Source organism: Schistocerca cancellata, chromosome 7 (assembly GCF_023864275.1).
Source record: "Schistocerca cancellata isolate TAMUIC-IGC-003103 chromosome 7, iqSchCanc2.1, whole genome shotgun sequence".
NCBI classification, from domain to species: domain Eukaryota; kingdom Metazoa; phylum Arthropoda; class Insecta; order Orthoptera; family Acrididae; genus Schistocerca; species Schistocerca cancellata.
Genome location: NC_064632.1, coordinates 582700941 through 582715669, shown reverse-complemented (window position 1 = coordinate 582715669; position 14729 = coordinate 582700941). Strand labels below are relative to the sequence as shown.

General features: G+C 45.9%; 1 protein-coding gene across 1 annotated transcript in view; it reads left to right on the top strand.

Moving 5' to 3' along the window:
- Nucleotides 1-14729, top strand: part of LOC126092912 (uncharacterized) — a 671478-nt gene that overhangs the window by 52590 nt on the left and 604159 nt on the right. Inside the window, exons 8-9 of the mRNA XM_049908642.1 lie at nt 6640-6843; nt 9020-9436. Coding sequence (XP_049764599.1) covers nt 6640-6843; nt 9020-9436 — 621 coding nt within the window. The remainder of the gene's footprint in view (nt 1-6639; nt 6844-9019; nt 9437-14729) is intronic.

Sequence of the window (14729 nt, the reverse complement as noted above, 5' to 3'; positions counted from 1 at the left end):
GCATTAAAAATAGAAAATAGTATACAAATATGAAATGGTGACGTTTATCGTGATGTAATGGAAAGTGTTAGCAACGTGCTGATATGAAATCTAACAGTAGTTAAGAGAGCGCCATTAAACTACTTAAGAGTTGCTCAGCAAATGGTGAGGTACTATTTTCGTTAATTAGAATTCCACTGTAGAGCAGTCAAAACTGTACTCTCAAATGGAGAGTGAGCTGTTTTGGACTTGGTCGCATTTCAGAGTGCCGGGCCAGTGCTCGAACCTTCTAGCTTGTCTTCTGCAGGCATGGTTCCGAGGTTCGAGTAGTGGTTTGCCTCGAACTTTCAATTCAGATTGTTTTTTTACCAAGTGTTAGGGCGTTTGATTCGCCATCGTCAACATTAACCATTTCGTATACGTTGGTTAATAAAGGCACCGTTTTACATTTCCCAAGCCTTATGGTCTTAAGATGTTTCCTGATGTCGTCCACCTGTCTTCCTAGATTTTCAGAGGACTATCTGTGCTGATGTGCAACTACTTTATTCAGCTTTTACGGACATTTCAATGTAAAACTCTTTAGGAACGCAACAGTCGTTTCTACAGTACAGTGGAAAGGGTCAAAAAACGAAGCAATGCGTGGCAGGGCGTGTATCTGAACCCCAACGCTTTGTTACTGGAGTCATGGAATCTAAACGATCGTTCCACGTCGCATCAGTTGATCACTGCTTGAGAGAGTTCACTTATTGCACCGTACACTAACCTTCCATTCTCGAAATGCAGTCAGTAGACATGAATGATTCATTAGTATCTGCGCAAGTTCAGTGTAATACGTTGAGTAGCTTTTAACTTTGACTGCGAGAAGCGATTTTTAGTTTTCTGCAATGTTTCCGTGATGTGAATCTTCCGTGAAAATCATATTAGAAAAAAATTCAAATGGCTCTGAGCACTATGGGACTTGACATCTGAGGTCATCAGAACTTAGAACTACTTAAACCTAACTAATCTAAGGACATCACACACATCCATGCACGAGGCAGGATTTAAACCTGCGACCGCAGCGGTCGCGCGGTTCCAGACTGAAGCGCCTCGAACCGCTCGGCCGCAGCGGCCGGCAAAATCCTATTGGAGAAAATGTTGGCTGCCGTTAATTTTTTTTAATTGAACGTAATGAGGTTCCCTCACGGTTGGACAACGTTCCATTGAGATGCCATGCGAGTGTCGCGAAATTCTCTCTCTCTCTCTCTCTCTCTCTCTCTCTCTCTCTCTCTGCCCCGTCACAACTTCCGCCAAAGTTTCAAGCTTAGAGTAGCACTTGGACCTAAAGTTATTGAGTTTTGTTTATACTGAATCTGTCTTCCACTATAGTTTACCGTCTATAGCTCACTGTAGAACCATGAAAGTTATTCCCTGGTGCCTTAGTACCATGTTTCTGTAGTTCCTGCTGGTTAGTGGTTTACACACAGTCCTTTCCTCGCCGATTCACCTGAAAATTTCGTTGTTTCGTATGTTTTGTAAACGATTTTGTGAACAATATGCTGGTTAACAAATCCAAGGCCGACATTTACTTAAACGATCAACCAGTCGGGTAATTAGACTTCATAGTCCGACTCACTATTTCCAGCTATGAAGCTAATATAGAGAGTACTGTTCCAGACTTTATCTGTAAATGGCTCGGCAAGTTTCAAACTACTAATCAAAATCTACAAAGGTCCACCGACACTTGATACGAGGGTTTTTTATTTTGGCCACTTAACGCGGCTTCCATCGCCTGTAAGACACCCCTTACTTGTGAAACTAGATAAGCTATGTTTCATACTGTTTTTTATTTGCGGGTGCTTTGTGGGAAGAAAAAAAACTTCCAGTAAGCCGTCGTGTGAACGCCAGTTTCTCCATAAATTCTTCCTAAACGGACTGTTAACGAATTACCCGACTCTTCTTCGAATTTTTGTCGCCTCCATTAACGCTGCCCGATTGACTAGCAATACTGAAGAATGAGTGGGACGAGTTTTTAGTGAGACACTTCGCTTGTGGCTGGATTGCCTTTCCTTGGCTTTCTGTCAGTGAATATGAACCTGCCCTCGCCTTTCCTATGCCTGTTTTTATGTTGTTCCACTCTACGTCGCTTCGAGAGGATAATCCAATATTTATTAGAATTTTACGGCTCCCAGTGACTTCTTTGCCTAAACTGTAATCGAGTAATGAGTCCTTTTGTCTATTTACGTACCATACTTTGTTCTTGAAACCGGTGAACTCCGTGTTTGCGCCATTCGTCGGTCTCTGCAGGCCTCCATGCTTCTCACTACAGTTTTGTCGTTGCAGTTTGCGCACTTGGAACAGCATCGTCCACGAATAGCCTCAGAGCTCGCGGCATGTGTGGTTCACCCGGGTTTCATTTTGCCACGTTCAATAGAGAGCCAGTTATTAAATAGCGAAACCCACGGCTACTGTGGATCTGAGACTTGCTGCCAGATTAATACTGCGCAAGCCGAAGCCTCGCCTTTGGCAGGCAGTGCTCTTGCCGACCGAGTTGCCCAGGTGAGTTTACGGCTTCGATTCCCGGTCAGATACTCGATCTGCCAGCAAGTTTCAAAAGAGCGCACAGCCCGCTGCAAAGTGAGAGATTCATTCTGGAAACAATCCAGTCATCTAATGTAATGGCTTTCTGGGTTAAGTCACAGCTCCATTTGATGTTTCAGGCGATATTAATGTTTCAATAACAAACAGAAACTGAACGTGAGCGCTAGCAAAAACTTGCATATTATCCGCTGCAATATGGCAGTCATCAGTGTTACCATATGATTAATTAAAAATAAAACGATAGTTCCTGTCGGTCTCTCGGTACTCCCCGGACAGCTTGAGGATCCTTCGTTTGTGGTGGCGCCAGGGTGGCTATATGTCACAATTACATCATCATTAATTACTTTTGAATACACTATGGGAGTGACAGTGATCAATGTGTTACAAATATTTACTATTAAAAACAGTCTTGATCACGATTTATTTATTAAGGTGATCGGTGTCGACCACTGCTGTGGTCAACTTCAAACCATTGAGTAGGAACCTCTATCTGCTGGAGAATCACTATTCTCCAGCAACCTACTCAATGGTTTGAAGATGACCACAGTAGTGGTCGAAACCGGTCACCTTAATAATTAAATCGTGATCAGGACTGTTATAATAGGAAATACATCATCTTTCTTAAGTCAAATTAACTGTTCTAAAAATTGAAACTACGCTGAAAGCCAATTTTTTTTGGGAAATTCATTCCATCAAAATAGTCGAACTCAGCAGATCGCTGGTTCTGGTTGCATGCAAATCTTGTTAGTAACATGTTGACGGGTTATCTGACAGGGCAGGGGGACAAAAAATGCCACAATATGATTGTATTTAATCTGGAGAGTTGACGGGTTATCTGACAGGGCAGGGGAACAAAAAATGCCACAATATGATTGTGTTTAATCTGGAGAGTATTAATTTGAAATATTTTTTAAAACAAAATAATTTGGAAGTTACAAATGTTTTTTTTATCTATAACCTATAGATTGAATCAACTACCCGAATCGAGACAGTTCGGCTGAAGTACCTCGGTTTCATCCAAATTAGTTTCAGAGAAATTATCTGAACATTATTTGAGCGGTGCTCACGTATCAGTTAGTATTAGTTCATTAAAGATATTCCCTAAGAAACATATTGAACATAGTTTCTGAAATATAACGTGAAAACGTGAATCACATGAGAGCTGACGGTTAAATAAAAGTAAAATGTAGAGACATGTAATGTTAAGGAATTTTATCTCACAGCCTAAGTGTCTGTTACGTTGCGCGGGAACCCTCGTTTGTTAGGTGAAAATCTAGTTTACGACCAACAAAGGGCCTTCAGATTGAAGCAGTGACTTAAATGTAGGTGAGGTGCTCGCTGACATCATAGAGATAAAACGAGCGGAGAGTTCAGTGAATACAGGACGAGGCATTTCAAACTGATTTTGGAGTCGTGTGAAACTAAAAATCGGATTAAAAATGATTATAATAAAAGTTATTAATCTCCCTGCCCCATCGCAAAGGGTGTGGCCTGGGATCATCTTCGAAATCTTAAAGAGGAATCTCTATTTTTAATGTGGATTTGTTTGTTCCGGAAATACGTAACATTTTCATTTAACATGTTTTCGTTGTGACAGATGGTGCTGTAATTGACAAAGAGAATCAAAATCGGCTGTAAACCTGGGGTTCCTATTTAAGAGACCAAACATAGGCCTTAATTTGAGGAAGAAATTTCGAGAATGTACGTTTGAAGGACGGCATTGTGTGGTAGTGAAAGCTGTACTGTGGGAAAATCGGAACAGAAGAGAATCGAAGCATTTCAGATGTGGCGCGAAAGAATAATGTTGAAAGTAAGTTTGAGGTGGTCCTCCGCAGAATGGGCGAGGAAGGGGATATAGAGAAACACTGACAAGAAGGACTGGATGATAAGACACGTGTGAAGACATCAGGTGATAACTCCCGTGGTACTAGAGGGAGCCGTACAGGGTTAGAAACTGTAGAGGAAAATTGAGATTGGAATACACAGAGCAAATAATTGTGGATATAGGTTGCAAGTGGTATGCTGAGGTGTAAAGGTTGGCACAGGAGAGGAATTCGTGGCGGGCCGCATCATACGAGTCAGAAGACTGATGACACAAAGGAATTAAAATTTCAAAGTTGACCATACATCCCTCCCGCTAAGAAGGGGGGGGGGGGGGGGAAACAGGGTTTAGTGTTATTGGCTGTCCCCCGTCGAGACGAACAACTTTTATTCTTATTTGCGGATCCTTGATGCTGTTCACCATGCTGGGATCCGACTGGCCACGGGTGCTTATCTGACCAGTCCCGTACCCAGCCTCTGTGCTGAGTCTGGCGAACCGCCACTTACCATCCGGCGGCAGCTCCTGCTGGTGCGCCAGGCTTGTAAGTTTCTTGCAGCTCCCAGCTCGCCTGCTCACCATCTTGTTGCCCATCCACCTCTGGACCGCCTTTTTTCCCGCCGTCCCCGGGCTACGTTGCCATTTGGGATGCGTGTGCAACGTGTACTAGAATCCCTCGGTGTGGAGTCTGTACAACCCCAAATCCAAGGTTTTAACCGCCTGCCACCCTGGTTACTGAAGAGGCCCAGAGTGATTTTAGATTTATTGCAGTACAATAGAGATTGCACTCCTGCCACCGTTTTTAATGCAGCATTTTCTGCCATTTTATCTGAGCACCACGACTATGTAGCTGTTTTTACGGATGGGTCGAAACAAGGGGATTCTGTTGGTTGCTCAGTTGTTTTTCCATATCGTGTCCTGAAGGTCCGACTGCCTCAGACTTTTACTGTCTTTGATGCAGAATTGTCTGCGATCTTGCGGGCACTGGAGCACGTGAGACATTCTTCTTCTCCTAAATTTCTTGTCTGTTCCGATTCACTCAGTGCCCTCCACTCATTGCAACGTTTGTATCCGGCAGACAAAATTGTCCAGACCATCCAGGATGCCCTCCTCCGACTACAGCGACTGGGGAAGGTTGTAGCTTTTTGCTGGGTTCCGAGGCATGTCGGCATTGCTGGGAATGAAAGGGCAGATCTCGCAGCCAAGGAGGCGTGTCTCGATCCACAAGTATCTCAGTGTGCTATCCCCTTGCACGCACTCACCTCGCTGTTGAGCTCACGGGTCATGCGTCGGTGGGAGGATGAGTGGCTGGAAGTGACTGACAATAAGCTCCGTATAGTCAAGCCCACAACGCGTGTGTGGTGTACTTCCTTTCAGCCCCATCGACGGGACGAGGTTCTCCTCACTCGGCTTCGAATAGGCCACAGCCCTATGACGCATGGCTTCCTTCTCCGGCGAGAGGACCCTCCAATGTGTGGTGCTTGTGGCGTCCAGGTCACTGTGCGCCACGTTTTATTGGATTGCGTTTTATTTTCTGACCAGCGGGTCGCGGCTGACTTGCCAACGGACCTGCCATCTCTTTTAGGCAACACTCGGACGAATGTGGTTAAAGTTTTAAAGTTCTGTGGCCTGTCAAATGTTTTTACAAAGATTTTAGGGAGAGGATTTTAATTTGCTCACTGTGTGACAAGCTCGCACATTTTTTATGTAAGTGGCCAGCCAATAACAATTTCCTGTGACATTTTTGTTGCTATGCTTCCCCTTTCCTTAGGTTTTACTTTCTTATGTAGCATTTTCCTTCTTTTCCTGCTTTCTTTGAGTGTGTGCTTTAGTTTTCTTAGGTCTGTCCACATTCGTTCCTTTTAATGTGTGTCAGGGCGCTGATGACCTCATTGTTGAGCGCCCATAAGCCCCAACACACACACACACACACACACACACACACACACACACACAAGCTCTCTTAATCCAGTTTGTAGTTTCCCGTACATTTCCAAAAACTCTTTGGAATGCCTCCCCCTGTATAATAATCCTAGAGCACTGTGTTGGGGTACGCTCATTACATTTCGTCAAGAACGACGAGTTCTAATAGGAAGTCGTGAGAGGAGGCGCAATGCTGGTTTCATTCTGAGTTGCTGCTGTGTTCACTGAGCGAACTGCATGCGTTCGGTAGGTAACAGGAGATCAGTACTGATTCACGGTGCTCCGTATCCGACGACCATTTGGCCGGCAGTAGAGCGAGCGCCCGCCCCCGTGTGCAGGTGATCGACGGCACGCTGTACAACGAGTCGCAGCGGCTGCAGCAGCGCTGCCCCAGCTTCACGGCCTCCTCCGAGATGGAGTCCAGCGGCGTCTTCTCCGACCTGGAGCCGCGCCGGCCGGAGGACGGCGACGCCGACGACGCCTCCGCGGCGCACGACGCGTCGCCCAGCGGCTCCACCGGCAGCGTCTCGGAGCACAGCCAGGTGGGCAAGAGCACCCTAAACACCTCTCCGGAGCAGACGATTAGCCGTACCGTGGACACAGGTGTCCATCCACGCACTCCGCTAGAAGGGCATTCCCGTGTGAGCTGCTCTGTTATGTCCACAGAACTAGCTTAGAAGCAAACTATTAGAGCATCATTGCCTTTACAGAAGATTTACATTGTAAACTTCACAGGTGATATACACACTATACGGAGATCCTTAACGTCGAAATCAGTACAGTTGTTAACAGAGGAATTGGGTGTATGTTGGCATACAGCAGATATAAACTATCTGGTTATTTAGAATGAGATTTTCACTCTGCAGCGGAGTATGCGCTGATACGAAACTTCCTGGCAGACTAAAACTGTGTGCCGGACCGAGATTCGAACTCGGGACCTTTGCCTTTCGTGGGCAAGTGCTCTGCCGGCACACAGTTTTAATCTGCCAGGAAGTTTCGTATCAGCGCACACTCCGCTGCAGAGTGAAAATCTCTTTCTGGAAACATCCCCCAGGCTGTGGCTAAGCCATGTCTCAGCAATATCCTTTCTTTCAGGAGTGCGAGATCTGCAAGCTTCGCAGGAGAGCTTCTGTAAAGTTTGGAAGGTAGGAAACGAGGTACTGGCAGAAGTAAAGGTGTGAGGACGGCGCGTGAGTCGTGCTTGGGTAGCTCAGATGGTAGAGCACTTGCCCGCGAAAGGCAAAGGTCCCGAGTTCGAGTCCCGGTCCGGTACACAGTTTTGATCTGCCAGGAAGTTTCATATCTCCTTATTAGTTAAGAATTCCTCATCCTTGACTTCGCCCAACCCTCTCCGGTACTTGACCCCCTCCTCCTCTTCTACTTGTGGGTGATAGTCTCCACGATTTTCTTCTTGCTCGTCTTTGTAGAAATGTCAGTGATATTGAGATCAGTTTTGGCTAATGTTTCTGTTTCTTACAGTTGGTTCTAACGAGTATACAAGTGCGTAAGGAAAGAGTGTAAACCCATATTGCGATATGAATATGAAAGATTGCCTTAAGGGGCTCCGGAACGCCCTATACTTGTAATGTTAAAATAACGCTTATAAATTACATCTTTCCTCACAAAGTATTTGAGGTAGGAGGTTGAACTTTTTACAGATTATTTATTGGAATATGGGCTACAACTTAACACAGGGATTTTACGAAATTTTAGTTCAGTTATTAAAGATGTTTTTTTTTCAATTGTAATGAAAATTCACAACATTTTTATGCAATTTTTTATTTATATATTCAAAAATATACAGTTTTTTGGAAAAAGGCTGTGTTAAATTATGCAGAAGGTACTGTGTAACATTTACTGAAAGTTTGAAACAAATATGTTTGGAAGATCCTTAGAAAACATGTAATTAGTATGAGAAAATAAAAGTTTTGGGAATCGAGCGACAAAGATTGGATTAACTTTTTAGTTCATTCCAGGTCCATAGGATGGATTATCTTCATCCTCTGCAAACTCCTCCTCCAGCTTCCTCTTGTTCCTCCTCCTGTTTACTCTTGCTTGTATTTCTAGACTCTTTACAGCCCTGTCTGCAGCCCGAAGGCGTTCCTTGTCTAAAGCAAGCATCGCTCGTACCATGTTAGAACCTATCTTCATTCCCATATTTCTAAATACCTTGCACCTTACAATGTTGCCATCATTGAAAGTCGCAACAGCATCATACACACCAAAGTGAAGTGTTTCAATTCCAACAAATACAGTCTTGGGGATTCTCGACCATATAACACTATTTACACTTTCATTGGGGTTTTGAGTTTTTCCGTGAATACACTTTTTCAACAGTTCAGGTGCTGCTAAGTCTCTGAAAATAGGTTAGCCACAACACATACTTTATCTCACATCACTAAAATGTACCTGATGAACACGGACGTTAATAATAACACCATTTGACAGCAGTTTAACAGCGCCACAGTGGGTCACGCCCATGTAGAACACATTTCAAAAAAAATGTAAAAATAGTTGTAGTCTTCGGAATTGAATAAATTATATGTCTATTGAAAGGTAATAGTCTGCAGATTCAGAAAACGCAAAAAAGTAAAAATTGAACTTTTCATGATTTTGAGCCTTTCCGGGGCCCCTTAACAATTTACGGTTAAGTCTGGCTGTAGTAGTGGAGTGTTCCTCCAGAACAGACGGTGCATGTTCTCTGGCTGCGTGTTACAGGAGAAGGAGGCGCAGAGCCCGACGGGCAGCAACGTGACGGCGAGCACGACGGTGATCCCGGAGGAGGCGTCGCTGGAGGAGGCGGAGCGCGCGCTCACCGAGGAGAACAACCTGAAGAACCTGTCGTCGCCCGTCATCACGGAGCTGGCCGCGCCGCAGACGCAGACGACGGCGACGACGACGCCGCCGGCGGCCGAGGCGGCGCCCCAGGACCAGCCCAAGCCGGCGGCCGGCGCCAAGCCGCGCGAGCTCAAGAAGTTCAAGATGCCCAAGCGCAACGTCGTCTCCAAGATCAAGGCCATGATCGAGGCGCCGGCGCCGCAGCCGCAGCCGCACGAGGACCAGGAGAACCAGCGGCCGGCGCACAAGGCCAAGAAGGGCGGCCGCTGGGACGCCGTCATGAACAAGATAGCGCAGGTCAGTCCGCCGCTTCCCACTCGTTACGGGGGAACTGCGTTACCCGGCAACGCGGCCGGCCGGAGACCTGGCTAGGGCGGCAGCGCAGTCTGGTGTACAGGGAGGAGATGTGGTGACAGCCTACACTCCAGCGTTCTTAAAGTGAAGTGCTGTCTCGCTCTGCACGAGTATATCCCATATTCTGCATAGGGTTACAATTAAATTTTGACGGGCACTATTCTACTCATATACTAAGATGGTAACTGTTCTTTCGGACACGTCCGAAAGAACAGATACCATCTTAGTATATATATATATATATATATATATATATACAGGGTGTTTCAAAAATGACCAGTATATTTGAAACGGCAATAAAAACTAAACGAGGAGCGATAGAAATACACCGTTTGTTGCAATATGCTTGGGACAACAGTACATTTTCAGGCGGACAAACTTTCGAAATTACAGTAGTTACAATTTTCAACAACAGACGGCGCTGCAAGTGATGTGAAAGATATAGAAGACAACGCAGTCTGTGGGTGCGCCATTCTGTACGTCGTCTTTCTGCTGTAAGCGTGTGCTGTTCACAACGTGCAAGTGTGCTGTAGACAACATGGTTTATTCCTTAGAACAGAGGATTTTTCTGGTGTTGGAATTCCACCGCCTAGAACACAGTGTTGTTGCAACAAGACGAAGTTGTCAACGGATGTTTAATGTAACCAAAGGACCGAAAAGCGATACAATAAAGGATCTGTTTCAAAAATTTCAACGGACTGGGAACGTGACGGATGAACGTGCTGGAAAGGTAGGGCTACCGCGTACGGCAACCGCAGAGGGCAACACGCAGCTAGTGCAGCAGGTGATCCGTCAGCGGCCTCGGGTTTCCGTTCGCCGTGTTGCAGCTGCGGTCCAAATGACGCCAACGTCCACGTATCGTCTCCTGCGCCAGAGTTTACACCTCTATCCGTACAAAATTCAAACGCGGCAACCCCTCAGCGCCGCTACTATTGCTGCACGAGAGACATTCGCTAACGATATAGTGCACAGGATTGATGACGGCGATATGCATGTGGGCAGCATTTGGTTTACTGACGAAGCTTATTTTTACCTGGACAGCTTCGTCAATAAACAGAACTGGCGCATATGGGGAACCGAAAAGCCCCATGTTGCAGTCCCATCGTCCCTGCATCCTCAAAAAGTACTGGTCTGGGCCGCCATTTCTTCCAAAGGAATCATTGGCCCATTTTTCAGATCCGAAACGATTACTGCATCACGCTATCTGGACATTCTTCGTGAATTTGTGGCGGTACAAACTGCCTTAGACGACACTGCGAACACCTCGTGGTTTATGCAAGATGGTGCCCGGCCACATCGCACAGCCGACGTCTTTAATTTCCTGAATGAATATTTCGATGATCGTGTGATTGCTTTGGGCTATCCGAAACATACAAGAGGCGGCGTGGATTGGCCTCCCTATTCGCCGGACATGAACCCCTGTGACTTCTTGCTGTGGGGACACTTGAAAGACCAGGTGTACCGCCAGAATCCAGAACCAATTGAACAGCTGAAGCAGTACATCTCATCTGCATGTGAAGCCATTCCGCCAGACGCGTTGTCAAAGGTTTCGGGTAATTTCATTCAGAGACTACGCCATATTATTGCTACGCATGGTGGATATGTGGAAAATATCGTACTATAGAGTTTCCCAGACCGCAGCGCCATCTGTTGTTGAAAATTGTAACTACTGTAATTTCGAAAGTTTGTCTGCCTGAAAATGTACTGTTGTCCCAAGCATATTGCAACAAACGGTGTATTTCTATCGCTGCTCGTTTAGTTTTTGTTGCCGTTTCAAATACACAGGTCATTTTTGAAACACCCTGTATATACATAGTTAAGGCTCACCGGCCATCTTCTTCTTCTGTGCGAATGCACAAACAGTGCCCGAACTCTTACGGGAATCGGCAACGCGCCGCGACTAATGAGTATAATGAGCGGGGGCACTACGAATGTAGTGCGGGACAATACGTTGAGAATGTCGGTTTCGCGGGAGGCGTGCCAGAGATAAATCCCTGCAGTCGCGTTATCCTGTGTGTCCTCGGTGGCTCGGATGGATAGAGCGTCTGCCCTGTAAGCAGGAGATCCCGGGTTCGAATGCCAGTCGCGCCGGCACGGTAGCTCAGCGTGTTCGGTCGGAGGGTTAGCTGCCCTCTGTAATAAAAAAAAACTGAGATAATCGATCAACAACGAACTCAAACGGATGTCTTACGACGTCCGCCCCGAGCGGATGCAACGAACGAAAACGAACAAAATGAGATTTAAAAAAAAAAAAAGAAAAAAAATCGTGGCACACATTTTTATCTGTCCCCGTTGACGTATGTCAACGCCTGTAAGCAGCTAAGGGTGTTCATTTCACTGTAATTTAAATATTCTATTCCTCGTACACTTTAACATTAATTCGCTGTGTAACTGAATTCGTCTCCATAAACCCTCGCTACTTGAACTTTTCCTTGGAAGTTTATTGTAGCTCGTGTCTATTGTAAAAATGTTATTTTGATCGCAAATGTGCCTCCGCTACTACGACAGCTCTTAAAACCGAATCGTGTACCTGGATATTTTCTTTGAGCTACACACTTCAAACCCACACCGCTCCGCGTCGTGTCCCTCTTACCGCAACTTGCACATTTCGAGTCACTCGGTTTTAACAATCCCCGTCATTTTTCCCATCTGTGCTGCGCTCCTTCATTCTTTCTCGTCGTACCGAGCGAGGTGGCGAAGAGGTTAGCACGCTGGGTTCGCATCCGGAAGGACGATCATTCAAACCCGCGCCCGGCCACCCAGATTTAGGTTTTCCACGATTTACGTAAATCGCTCCAGGTAAATGCCGGGATGGTCTCTTTCAAAGGGCACGACCGATTTCCCTCTCCGCCCTTCATACAATGAGAGCTTGGATTCCACTTCTAATGACCTCTATGAGGACGGGACGTTTAAACCCAGTCTCCCTCCCTCCCTCCCTTATCGTCACAACATTTAGTGACGTCACAGCAAGCCGTGGCCCGTGTCCACGAACACAGTTTGCGCGATCGCTTTCCTGTGTTTGCACTGCACTTCGCACCAGAGGGTCGCCCTAATTAGCAACGTCACGAACCTAGTTGCCCTTACGTCCAGGTCTACCATTCGGTTTGTCCAACCGTCTCCTGTCTAGCCGTGGGACGCCGCAAACTGAAGGTAATAGGGGAGACATGTGATCTAGTCCGTAAACTGCATTCAGTTGCCTGCACGTATACGTTTTGCGTTGACGTCAAATTCAAAAATGGTTCAAATGGCTCTGAACACTATGCGACTTAACATCTGTGGTCATCAGTCCCCTAGAACTTAGAACTACTTAAACCTAACTAACCTAAAGACATCCATGCCCGAGGCAGGATTCGAACCTGCGACTGTAGCGGTCACGCGGTTCCAGACTGAAGCGCCTAGAACCGCACGGCCACATCGGCCGGCCGTTGACGTCAATTTGACCTTATTACCAGTGGTGGTACAGCTTCAGTAGAAAATAACCACCTCCTCTTACGAGCAGTTAAATCTGTGCCACAGCTGGATCACAATGAATGTGTGCTAAGCTTAACAACTGGCAAACAAGGCAACTACTTTCGTTTAGCAGTCGACAGGAGATGGAGAAATAACCATCTACTGCCCAAAGTCACGCAGACTGTATTAATAGTTCACAATTCTGATCAAGTATGCTTCATATCGCAACGAAGTCCTAAGTATTTGCCAAAACTGGGAAGAATGAGAATAATTCCTAAAAAACGAAATGGTCGCCGATCAACTATGGACATCTCCACTGCTAAAGTAACTAGTTACCCTCAGAAAAAAGTTGTGCTCACAGTGGTTCATTAATTTAGAAATTCACCTCCAGATCCAGGAAAGTTCCCTGTCAGACTGCAAATTACGATACTTCGGTCTCAAGAAAACACACTCCCCTTTCATGTTTGAAAAGTTGAAGCTAATGTTATAATTTGTAATGTAATTACTTAGACAGAAATAAAACTGCACGACACTGGCAGCAAACCTCGGCACTTCAACTCTTCACTAACTTCATAAAAACCAATTAAAATGACGCTTTCTGAATCGTGCACGAAATCTTTGTTCAGCGTCAGAATACTGCACGCCAAAACACAGCAACAGTACCAAAGTGGAGCCACAGCTGCACGCAAGTTGGTAAACAAATGTGCAATGTGCCCGAATAGTAAACAACACAGAAAATTCAGATTGCTTCAGTGTCCCTGGTTTGTTTAAAACTAAAGGTCTTCAGCATGTACTTTAATTGTCGCGATCATCTTGACAATGAACACAGATTATTTTACTGCAACATTTATCAGTGCTGCATACAAAATTTAGTGACTCAGTTTTGTATTTGTGGGGAGCATCATCAACGCGGTAACGGCACATTGTGCGACTACGAATAGGCCCAGTAGTAACGTCGTGACAATGATAGACACTAGTCACAATACTACAGTTACACTTGCGTAACTGTGTCTCGTCCTACAACTGCCTTCTACTCGCTTAACGGCTGAAGTACCAAAGAAACTGGTATAGGCAAGCGTATCCAAATACAGAGAGGGAGAATACGGCGCTGCGGTCGGCAACCACTATATAACAAAACAACCGCTGTTGTTAGATCGCTTACTGCTGCTGAAATGGCAGGTTATCAAAATTGGACTTCGAACGTGGTGTTACAGTCGGCGCACGAGCAGGCGTCTGCGAGGTAGCGATGAAGTGGGGATTTTCCCGTACAACCATTTCACGAGTGTACCGCGAATATCAGGAATCCGGTGAAACATCAAATTTCCGACATCGCTGCGGTCGGAAAAATATCTTGCAACAACGGGACCGACGACTGAAGAGAATAGTTGAACGTGACAGAAGTGTAATCCTTCCACAAATTTCTGTAGACACCAATGCTCGGCCATCAGCAAGTGACAGCTTGCGAACAATTCAACGAAACATCATCGATATGGGCTTTCAGAGCTTGTGGCACACTCTTGTGCCCTTGATGATGCACGACACAAAGCTTTACGCTTCCCCTGGGCCCATCTACTCCGACACTGGACTGTTGATGTATGAAAACATGTTGCCTGGTCGGACGAGTCTCCTTTCAAATTGTGTCGGACGGATGGACGTGTACGGTTATGGAGGCAACTTCATGAATCCATGGACCCTGCATGTCAGCACGGGACTGTTCAAGCTGGTGGAGGCTCTGCAGTCGTGTGGGTCGTGTGTAGTTGGAGTGTTATGGGACCCCTGATAAGTC